The sequence below is a fragment of the Saccostrea echinata genome, unplaced genomic scaffold (assembly GCF_033153115.1).
Source record: "Saccostrea echinata isolate AGI-Se365-2 ecotype Australia unplaced genomic scaffold, CSIRO_AGI_Sech_v1 ptg000016l, whole genome shotgun sequence".
NCBI classification, from domain to species: Eukaryota; Metazoa; Mollusca; class Bivalvia; order Ostreida; family Ostreidae; genus Saccostrea; species Saccostrea echinata.
This window is the reverse complement of record NW_026889765.1, coordinates 19,431,416-19,443,337: the sequence shown is the minus strand read 5'-3', so window position 1 is coordinate 19,443,337 and position 11,922 is coordinate 19,431,416. Positions and strand designations below refer to the sequence as shown.

General features: G+C 30.4%; 1 protein-coding gene across 1 annotated transcript; it reads left to right on the top strand.

The window, feature by feature from the left end:
• Nucleotides 1-5,373: 5,373 nt before the first annotated feature.
• LOC133188536 (superoxide dismutase [Cu-Zn]-like) lies at nt 5,374-8,993 on the top strand. Its single transcript, XM_061324005.1, has 6 exons — nt 5,374-5,469; nt 6,227-6,319; nt 7,002-7,096; nt 7,636-7,799; nt 8,119-8,236; nt 8,812-8,993. Exons 1-6 carry the CDS (start codon nt 5,433-5,435, stop codon nt 8,884-8,886), a joined length of 582 nt encoding a protein of 193 aa, XP_061179989.1. The 5' UTR covers nt 5,374-5,432; the 3' UTR covers nt 8,887-8,993.
• The last annotated feature ends 2,929 nt before the right edge of the window (nt 8,994-11,922 follow it).

The following is an 11,922-nucleotide window of genomic DNA, read 5'->3' as shown; positions in this document are numbered from 1 at the left end:
AGTACTCAAGGTTATAATTATCATTTTACAAAATTGTTTATGAATAAGCATAAAAACTAAGTGAAACCTTATTTTCCTTCTATTCAAATTTCACCATTCCCTGAGGCAGAACAGCAGTCTCCCTAATTAATTGATCAAGAGATTTTACATTTATTTCAGCACCATGGAAATAAAATCAAGTAATTTTATTTCGCGAGTGGTGCCTCTTGCGAAATTACGTGATAATTAATTCCTTGCGTATATTTAGAAATCTATAGTATTTGAAAGTGTTAAATGATCTTTACAAAGATTGGATACAATTTTCAATATAATAATAATATTAGTTATAAATTAGATTCTTTGATTATTGCAAGAATCTTTGAAATACATGTAGTTCAGAAATACATTTTTGAAACTAAAAGATTAATAAGTTTTTGAGTCCCAAATCGATGAATCAAAGAAATTAATGATGCAGAACTGGACTCATTTGTTTCCCCTTTTATCGCTCCCAGTTGATGTTTGTTTGGTAGTTTTTTTGAAATTTTGTCAATATTTTTTTTTATAAACTTAATGTCATCTGCCATCTGCTTTTAATTAATTAATTTTTTTTAACCGTAGCCTTCTGCAACTCTATCCAATCGTACTTTCTACATGTAACAGAATCTATGTTGAAATTAAGGACATACGCAATGTAGTTTGAACTTTATTGTCTTTTCCCCTGGAGTTGAAGAGTTCCAATTTTTAAAGGAACTGTGTGCTACATTTTAATGTCTATATATGCTGTTGTACAATTCTTCTAAAACAAGTTTGGATAAACAAAACATCTAGAATATATGTTTAGTAATTTTTGTATATTTTTCTTTGAATTATACATGAATTTTAATTAATTGATATCTTTTCAAAACCCCTGGTAATGCATGCTGATTTTTTGTCTATGAACATCTGATGGCACTATAATCTTAAAGTAAGAATATCTTGAAAAATTATCAGTAGGTAAGGTACGTTGCGTATGTCCTTAAATTGACACGCGGTGTTAGCAACCAATGCTTTGAAGATAAAATATGCAGTCTGTTTATAGTAAAATTGTATGAGAGTATGAAAGCCTTTTTTCCGAATGCAGAAAAAAGCTTCAAAATTCGTTTTTACTTTGGAAAGATGTCATATCTATGTCTTTAAAATTTCCATAAAGTCTTGGCCCTTTAGGAAACGTGTATTTAAAATAATAAGTACCTAATTTACGAAGATCTACACAACAAAAGTGCTCTCTCTCTCTCTCTCTCTATATATATATATATATATATAACCTCAAGTACCAGTTTAATCTTGAACTAATATTATACATGTAATAGTGCCTCATCAATTGAATGGTATCAAGTTTCATTAACTGATTGAGAACTGAAAAGTGGAAGTGCAATTCATAACTTTTAAGTATTTTCGAGAGTTTTGGGTATACGTGAACTGATTTAGAAGGGAAAAAAGTAGATGCCTAATTGATCCTAAGGACAAACTTCTTAAATGTCATCCACAAAACAGTCCAACAAGGGATTACTCTTGGTATGTCAAGTAGCACTGAAGGAAACTTGGCAAAGTCAATGACCTTATGCATCTTGTGCATTGTGCACTTAGACGTTACTTCAAGGTCAGACAGGCGTACCCCAGTCAAAGTGGTCGTTAGCTAAACGAGTTTGTCAACTCAGTTTGTCAAGTCAGTATATTTTATATTAGAACTTCATATCGAAATTCAGCGAATTTGATCAAATGAATGCTGTTAGTATGCGAGGTATTGTATCGGCCAGTTTTAAAGTAATAGACATTTTATTGCGTTAATGGGAATATAGTCATAAATCCAACAATTGTATGGTTCAATAAGGGAACAAAATTCTTAGTTTCTTTCAAGATTTTCAGATGGCGTGAATTTAACGAATTTCATCTGTTTCGAAATAAATAAAAAGCAGGTCAATTCAATATCTTAAATAAAAAAAATGGTTTACTATAATTCACTAGCTGTAGTTAATTATAGCTTAATTCAGTCAAATAATTGTCGAAGTTATCTCTATAATAAATAAAAATTGTGAAAAGTGATAACGTACTTTAATAATTTAAAATGCCAACGTTAACCCTGGATTTAATCGACAAATCATAAAAAATCATAGAAAGTCTCAATAACATATAATTTCACAACTTGGATATTTTCCAATTTTGTAGAATTTTTTTTTCTTTCATTTGTTACAGTTCATGTAATGCATTAATTAACAATAAAGAAATTCCATCTACTTTGTATGCTTGCAGTGCCTTCCATTTTTAACTTGGAAACCTCATTTATTCAATGATTGATATTGGCAAGATATTTCTTATTGCAAAAACAGGTCTGTCTCACAATCCAATACGTGTTTTCTTTAAATATATGTACAAATCTGATTCAATGGAAGCCCCACTGATGTTTTGTTCTATTAAAATGGCACATTGGTAAGACATACTGATAAAAAAAATTATTAAGTATTCCAAACCAAAATGTGTCGAGTTTTCACCTCATACCGATATAAGGAACATCTGAACTACATGTATTATAGATCAAAGCGTCAAAGTTATCACTATAGTAAATCAAATTTTCATGGTTACCGCTATTTTGTGTCAAAGTGATCACTATAACAAATGAAAAATTTCCAAAGTTACCACTATAGTTATATCTATAGTTTTCACAGTGTCAAAGTTATCACTACAGTAATATGACTATTGTTTGCCAGTATCCTTTTGTTAGGATTATAATGTGATTTAATTTAACACAATTTGCTGTAGACATTAAATCTGAAGATAGCGAATAGTAATCATGCTCAAAGTCCAATTAAACAAATCAAATTAGGTGCGGAGCAAACGCAAACCTTCAAAAATATAGTGTCAAGGAGGAGTGAGCATCCCCTATCGATCAGTCACACCCGCCGGGTGCTCCTTGTCATGTTCGGGTAAACGGAAAAATCCGTAGATAATTGAGATGATAATGGCCTATTATATTTCTATACTCCTCAATGGCACCTGATCCCACCTCTGATTTTTTAGAGGTCCGTGTTTGCTCTGCTCCAAATTTGTATTGCTTTAATGGACTTTTGAGCTTGATAACTGTTCGTTATCTGCATATTTCATTGAAAGACGTCAGTCATCATTTGACATAACCTGGACTCTATTTGCGAACAAGGTCTTTATTTCGACTTTATTTATGAATTAAAAAGAGATTGCTGATATCCTTGTATCATCAACTTATTTATAAGTAGCCTGCCTCGTTTTAGAAAATGATCGTACGTAGAACATGCTCTTGCGTATCAACTGGGAGACATGAAAACAGTATGCAGGTATATTGCTACATAAATAAGGGAAGTTGATGACAGAAAAATTGAAGTCATCACGTTTTCTAAACTCTAGTTGTTTGTTTGGGAATTCCAAAAAATGGACTTCAATTATTGCATATAGATGTTGTCAATGAGAAGTTAGGTATCTTTTTGATGTCAACTTCGGAATGCTTGGTGTAGAATCAGAATGTTTTTCAACAAAATAGGTTTACAGATAATAAAAGACAAGATATGTAAATTTACGGATTTCATTTTTGTTGAAGAAATAGTTATCTATCATGCCTATACTCATTAATTTGTTGTGAGGAATTGTTGTAGAAATGCTATAAATGCGTTTTAATGCTACAAATTTTGGTAAAATTGTAAGATCTCAAATTTTCTAAAGTCCTACTTTTTAGACAATCACATCTGATTGACACCACTTTTTGAATATGGTGTTGAACAGTACTGCTGAAGTTTCTATTTCGCAGATGTTTGTGTTTTCAAGAGGAGTAAAGAAAGAGACTTGATGGAACATCTATTAGAACCCGCTCTACATCTTTTCTTGTAAAGATTTTTATCAATACAATTTTTGAATACAATAGAGATAAGATTAGTTCGAAATCAGTTTGGCTGTTGTGAATATTACGAATATTCACAAATGACCAATAGTTTTGAAGAATTTCATCCTTAGAAACGGAAATATGAGTATGAGTTGGTTTACCCATAGTATAATGAAATCCAAAGTCCTCTAATAGGCAATTGTAAAAATGAGCCTTACAACCATAAAATTTTGGATTCAATCTTGTTTGCCATCCAAATGATGTAAAAAGACAAGATTCAGTAAAACTAAGAATAGTACGATGATTTTCTTTTCTCTGTGAATGATTTGTTGAAAAAATGCTTTTGAACAAAATGCCGAACCTGTAATATACGTTGGCAAAATATAAATCTTATCTGAATCAAGGCATTGTATTTCAGTCTCCTCATTCAGCTATGAACAGTTGTTGTTTCTTAACTATGTGTATCAATTTAAAAATAAATAATTTCCTTGTACACACCTGAAGGTTCATGTTCCTGTAAAATGTCGGAATGTTAAATTATTAGTACGCGTGATCAAATAGCTGAAAAAGATTCGAGTTTATACATATACAATCAATCAATCAATCAAGCAAAACGCATGCAAATTTTAAATAAGAGATTACTCAATAAAGAATCCATTGATTCAGTAATTTACCATTTTTTATATATATATAATCAATAACCTCTTACTTATATCTAAACATTTCTTTTTATTAACATTTCTTTTAGTTTAGTATACATTAAATGGACTTGCAATTACATTTTCCCTCTATACCAGCGTGACTTTTGTTCAATGATGTATGCAATTTTACTTTGATTAAAAGATTTGTTCATAGAATATGCAAATGAATTTGGCTTAACCATAACACCTTTGACTTTGACCACAAACTGAAACGAAAAGTCAGCTTCAAATTTATTTTTTGGCTAATAATTTACATAAAACAATTAATTAAAAGTTTTCTTCATTCATATCCTAATGTACAAAATACATCTTGCATTCCTCAAGCGATAATCGTGCTCAGCTAAGCAAGAAAAATAGAAATAACTACAAAGTTAATTTAAATACGAAATTTTCTGTAGGAATTCTCAGTTATTACAGTCTGCCTTCAAAATAATTATTTTATGCTTATGTATAATTATATTTTATTTTGTAAGAATCATTAATGTTTGTTTTAATTTTGCATAGTGCGAGAAAAAGCTGATTAATATGTATGAAAACATTATACTGCGCAGATTCTTTGTTTCAAGGACATTTGCAATGAAAAACAAGAGGAAAGAGTCCCAGAAGAGCTATGAAAAAGACTTAACAAGTGGGTCATAATGACACATAAAAGTGCACAAAATCCACGTTTAGCTGAATGAGCTCTAGACAGAAAAAATAGCATATTATTTAAGATCAATTTAAAGATTCTTAAGTATGTTATATAAATCTGAAAATTAATTGGCTAAACCACTTGAGAAATGGCTATAAAAGGATTCTACTGAAATGTCATTTTGTCCATAATCTGTTGATTGCCAGTGCACCAGTCTACGAAACGTGGAACAGCAAAGATGAACGCCCTTCTTCTTCTGTTGGTCGCTGTCGTTGGTAAGTCGTACTCTATTAAATATTATCTGTTTATGAATTGAGAAATGCCCGTAAGAAAGATTTTTTTTAATTTGAAAGAAGCATTAATTATAAAAGTCAAAGAAGTAAATCAAGATATTAAATTTTTTAGGCTACGTTCTTGTTGCAAAGTAAGTGTACAACATATATTGTCGTTCAAAATTAAATACTAACTAGATTAAGAACAAAATTAAAATGATAAACAACACCTTCTGAAAGGAAAATAAAAATTACTTTTACCTTCTTTGCATATTTTTTACTTAAAAAATGAAAAAAAGAATACTTCAATGAGAAATATCAAATTTTCGTCATTGCATAAAAATAAAAAAAAAAAATATCGACGAAGAAATCAATAAACATGTAACAAGATTATAGTTATTGTCCATCAACTCTGGTCATATGAAAAGAAAAAAAATATTTTAGGTCAACTGCATGACTAGAAATTAATTTTCTTCCAAAACCATGAACAAATGATGTTTCTGTATGAATGATGTATATGATATACGTGTCTATATCTATGTAGGTATACATTATAATTTTAAAATTCTGAAAAAAGAAAGGACATATATTTAAATCTTACCCTTTTGCAGACAATCATATAATATAAATCATTGAAACATGACTATTTCAAAAAATATATTATATTATATCATATTATATAATATTATTTCATACTATATAACATTTATTTAACCATATAAGGATGAACATTTTTTATTCATACATTACTATTTTTTAGGGGTTGCTTTTGCTTCTAGAAATGAAGCAAACATCCACATTTATATGCATCTATCTGATGATAGTAGTGATGTAGACCCCAACTACGCCACAAGTAAGACAATTTTATTTTCTCTCTTTCAATGACTTCATATAGTAGAATTTTCTTTTATTTTTTTTCAATAACTCCGTAAAGCAAAATTTTGTTTTTTCAATAGCCGCACACACCAAAATATAGAAAAAAATTCAATAACTCCATATAGGATTTTTCCCAATAACTCCACAGCAAAATTATAATTCTTTCAATAACTCCACACATCAACATTTGTTTTTTTTCTAATACCATGCATCAAAATTCTGCTTAATTCCAGTAACTGCAGAAGTATTCTACTCTCAACATCATATCTTTCAGTGTACGTTTACAATGTGACTTTTGTATTCATATTTTTTGAAGAAGTTTTAATATCTTCCATCTGTGTTTGTACAATATGTGTGCTAATGTATAAGACATTTTAAACCAGATATTGACATAAAAATTAAATACTCTTTATGTAAAAGACAGACTGGGTGTAAATACGTGTCTGTCCATATAGATACATGTATATCTCAATGTGAAAGGTTCCTTTGGTCGGATTTGGTATCTCCCACAAATTACAGAAAAAAGGAGGAAAAAAAATTATTTTCTTTATTCTTAATTTATATTGACATACGAGATATTTAATGATGTCACTCTGTATCTATGTAAATATTTGGTGTTAACTATTAAAAAATATCTAAATAACGTTTCCATTAAACAGCAATGCACTACGCCCAATGTGAAATGGAACCAAACCCTTACCAACCCGCTAGTCTGCACCATCACGTACATGGAAGCATCGAAATGTCACAGCGGGTATGTTTTGAACCAAAAATCTGTTATCTGAAAAATACCTGTTTTTCTCAAAGAGATTTTTTTTCAGCAATTGCATGCGCATTTATTATTATTTATTTTTGCAATTATGAAGATTTATATTTCATAGTTTTGTAATTATTCGGTCTTCAAAGTACATGAATAGTATATAGATAAAATGATTTTTGTGAGAAACTGAAAGAAAAATATATATCAATAATTCCTTAACATTAAAGCTTTAACTGCTAATCAGTAAAACATATGAAAAACATGTTCTTGCAAAACCAACAGGTTTTCTCCTGAATGTAAAAGATAAGGCTCGGTCATTGAAATATGATAATGTATTTGAAAATTTCAGTTAACTTTTTGACTCATATTCAATACCGTTTATTTTCGCAATCATCAAACAATGTTTATTAGAGTGTCGTTCCTTTGTCCTCTTTAACAAAAAAACCCCGACTTTTCACTGAATATTTTTTCCTATAACATTTCAAATAAGCTTTGAAACTATTCATATAAAAGCCATCATTCTGCATTTTCAGGGTGACGGACCTCTCACTATGTCGTTCCACCTGACTGGCTTTAATACAAGCGATGACTTCCAGGACCATAATCACGGACTCCAGATCCACGAGTATGGAGATATGGAGCATGGCTGTGACACCATCGGAGAACTCTACCACGGCGAGCATGTGCAGGGACATGCGTAAGTCAGCAAAAAGTTTACTTGAGAATTAGTTTATTTTGAAGTTATTTTACATTAATATCGTTTTGGAAATGTTCTTGGTTTTTGTCTACGATTTTCATGAGAAAACAGATTAGAAATCCAGAAAAAATTCTGCCTTGCATATTTATTTTAAAATGATTTTGATAAAAGCTCTTTCTTTAGTATTTAAAAAGTTAACATTAATACAAAAGAAGATCAATGAAAAAGGAGAAGATAACGAACAGTGGTCAATCTTAAGGTCAGACGACTAGGAGGAGTAAGCGTTCCCTGTTGACCTGTTAACCATTTTTGTTTACAGTAACCCTGGTGATCTTGGAGATCTCCATGACGACGATCATGGAAACGTCACCGATACTAGGACATTTGACTGGCTCACTATTGGACATGAAGACGGAATTCTTGGACGTTCTCTGGCTGTAAGTATACACCGATTCAACATTATTAGCATATATTATTAAAAGTAAAGTTGTTGACAAAAATTGATTGTCTTAAAAGTTTTCTTATAATGTTTGACAGAGGCTGAAATCTACGTCATTAATTTCATTTTTTAGGGGGTGGGTGGCTGGGTTGAATTCTCCTTTCATCATATTCCACAAAAGCTGATAATTACAAAACAAATACATATGTGTACATAACTAGCTTCCCATTTCTGAGTAAATTTTGGAAATCACAAATAGAAAACATTGTATTTTAATACATGTTTAAGAAGATACGTTGTATCTTTCATTGACATTTCAGCTTTTCTTTAAGCAATCTGAAAAAAAGTTATTACATTGAAATTAGTACATATATGTGGTTGTAAATCTTCCACTTGAAAATATTCGATTTACAAGTGTCGTAGATTTATCTTGTCCTTTATGATAAACATGTAACATAACGTGCTATCTTCGAACAATTTTGGTTCGTCAACACCACCAAGCTCTGACTATTTAACAAGCATGTACTTAAAAGTCATCTAAAAAATTATAATAGCGCCATTTTCTATTTGTAGATTCTTCAGGGAGACCACACCAGCCACACCGCCATCATTGCCTGCTGTGTTATTGGTCGTTCACATGCCCATTAAGGTGCATTCGAATTTGTAGAAAATTTGACAACACCTAAGAGGAAACAAGTGCAATATTCATAATTTTTACTGAAATACATTCCAAATAAATTCATAAAAACTCTTCATCTATCTTTTATGTTTTATTTACTTCATGTAGTGAAAATAGCGATTTGAGGTTTTCTTATTTTTAAAAAAAGTGCCAGAATGAAGCTATCTATTATGAAATATAACTTCATATTTGGGAAAAGGGATATGTGATTCCGTTTCTGCCCTGTACTTATCATGAGTTCAGATAATACTGATAACTAGATTTGTTTTATAGTTATGAATGACTTTCTAAATGGTATTTTTCCAGATTATATTTCACTGGAGAGAATTTGCTTATTAGTATAAAATTACGTGCATTTTTTTTTAAAATGTACACTGGTTATCTGGTAATAATAAGACTTATATAAACTTCATGGAGTGATATTATACAGTTAAATTATATCATTGAGGGAGTTAGCAAGATTCCAGTTCCCCAAGGCCAGGACTATTTCCCGAGGCGAAGCCGAGGGAAATAGTCCTGGTCGAGGGGAACTGGAATCTTGCTAACTCCTGCAATGATATACTTTTAACTGTTTTATTATACCGATACAAACATAAAATTTATAGGATTCAGATAGTGTTAATTTAAAGCAGGGATTGGATCACTGATCATAAACTAACACACGGGGATTAGTCCGTTCACCTATCATACTAATGGAAAAGTGAAATCTAGAGGATTAGGGATAACTGGGAATTAGCCTTCGAAGCAGGGATTAGTTCACTTGACTAACCCACGGGGATTAGTCTATTCATAACGATTTCTAGGGAATTAGTAACATCTAACGATCTTATGCTATGTAGGGAAAATATCAGTAGTGTATAATAAATGGAGATAAAAAACACTAATCAAACTCAAAAGTCTATTGAAGCAATACGAATATCGGGAGCAGAGCATACAAGGACCCCTAAAAACATCAGAGGTGGGATCATGTGCCATGTAGGAGTAGGCATCCACTGTCGATCGGTCACATCCACCGTGTGCACATTGAGTATTGTTTAATATTAATTTTCAAACGTGAAAGAAAGTAATGCAAATAAAGATAATAATAAAAAGCTACAAACATTTTATACTCCAAGTCTAATCAAAAGGAAGAAAAAAGAAAAAATCCAGATCGATCCGATGCATGCCTTTATATTTCCAATTGTCCGGTAAAGGAAGCTTCATTGAAAAGTTTGGGTATTTTAGAATAACGGATTCTGTCTTTTGAAAACAAGACTGTCCTTGTTTGAAAAATACTCTGAAGTTGTTAAATGTTTCAAGAATGAAACTTTTAATAATAATATTCAATATTAATGTAGGTTTTTTTTTCTTCACATTCACTGGAATTTCATACACAGTAATACTAAGATTCAAATTTTATTCATTGTTCACTTTCATTATAAAGGTTGGAAAAAATAAACATCAAATGCTCTTTAAATATACGTTCAATTGGTAATAAAAATTACCTGTCCTATGTTGATAGTCTTTTCTAATTAACATCTATAATACATCGATAGGTATGATAGATACATGTATGGTAATGATAATTTTTAAGAATACAAACATTTATAGGTATATTCACGTGTATAGTTAAGATGTAAGGAGACTGCTTGATTTTAATTGACAAGAAAAAAAATTTCAATGTTATTGAATTTCAGTACTTAAGAGCAATTTTTAACACTTAACATTATACTGTGAGTTATTCTTGATTTAATTAAAAACATTAATCAGTTAAAACAATCAATGAATAAAAGCTCAGCATGTTATTCTTTGATGAAAGTTCATATTGTAAGCATTATTGAACAGTGTTGAATAATTTAGGACACTTTGTCTCTATAAACGTCATGAGCATTATATAAAGTTACATGTAGTACAAACGACGTTTAAATATATATGTAGATCTATGTATTAAAAAAAAGGGGCAGCTCTAACATGTGAAAATATTTCTATGAAGAATAGGGATTCTACCAAATGTAGATATTGAATGAATTAGAAATCGACATTTTTTTTTTTAATTTTGTAAAATTTAATACATAAAATACAAAAAAAAAGATAGGTATCTGTCCCGTCAATTTGATAAAATATTTATCAAAGATAAGTACTTACTAGTATCATCGTATACAAACCTATTTATTTTTCCAGTGTGTATTATATTTACGTTTTTTTTTCTGTAAAGGATATAATTTCAAAAGTTTTATTACCTGTTAAAAAGAACATTAATGTTAAAATTGTAGTCTCGCAAATGATGGATGGATTTGCAAACTGATCACGGACTGTACTGTTTACTACTACATGTACATACCGAGTATTTCAAAAATCGATATTGTCGAGTCAAACCGTGACTGCACAAAGTATCGGCATCGTAACAATCTCATTTGCTCTGGGTTCAACATTTCTTCTTTAAATATATATACGAGTATATATATATATTTTATAGAAGAATACGATCATGTCATAAACTCAGGGAATCTATTGCTTTATCGTTTTTACAGCAGTATGTGTGTTTCGGATCGGTGAAAACGAAACTTCAAAGACGCTGACATTTTCAGCGCTTATCATGGAATTCAATACCACTGGCCCCCGTGTTTATTTTTGAAAATCACGTTAGGGATAATCCCCACATATCATATATCTTTCTTTAATAGAATATTATAGGCTTAATCAAAATTTTTATTTTAAGCAGAAAGGTCACTTTTAATAAATTGTTCTATTCTATGTTGCATTATGCGATTTTTCTTGGAATAAAAAACGAGTAAATAGCTTTTTTAATGTCGATGAAATCCTCTTGGTATGTCGTATATGTGTATTAAACAGGGAAGTATTTTTTTTGTTTCTGAAGGTTTGATGTAGAGTAAGTAATCGAAGTTGTAGCTTAATTTAAGCGTAATTTTATATACATGTAGGATATTCATCAGGATCATCCTCCGATAAAAAGCTCCAGTTTTGAGTTGCCGTGCCTTATTAACGACTCGCTCAAACTGAATTGA

Bases quoted from the DNA above. Each gene is read 5' to 3' on its own strand.
- LOC133188536 (XM_061324005.1), top strand. From the start codon at position 5,433: ATGAACGCCCTTCTTCTTCTGTTGGTCGCTGTCGTTG. The intron at 7,800-8,118 runs GTAAGTCAGCAA...TTTTGTTTACAG, and splicing joins GAGCATGTGCAGGGACATGC to TAACCCTGGTGATCTTGGAG. The intron at 8,237-8,811 runs GTAAGTATACAC...TTCTATTTGTAG, and splicing joins TTCTTGGACGTTCTCTGGCT to ATTCTTCAGGGAGACCACAC.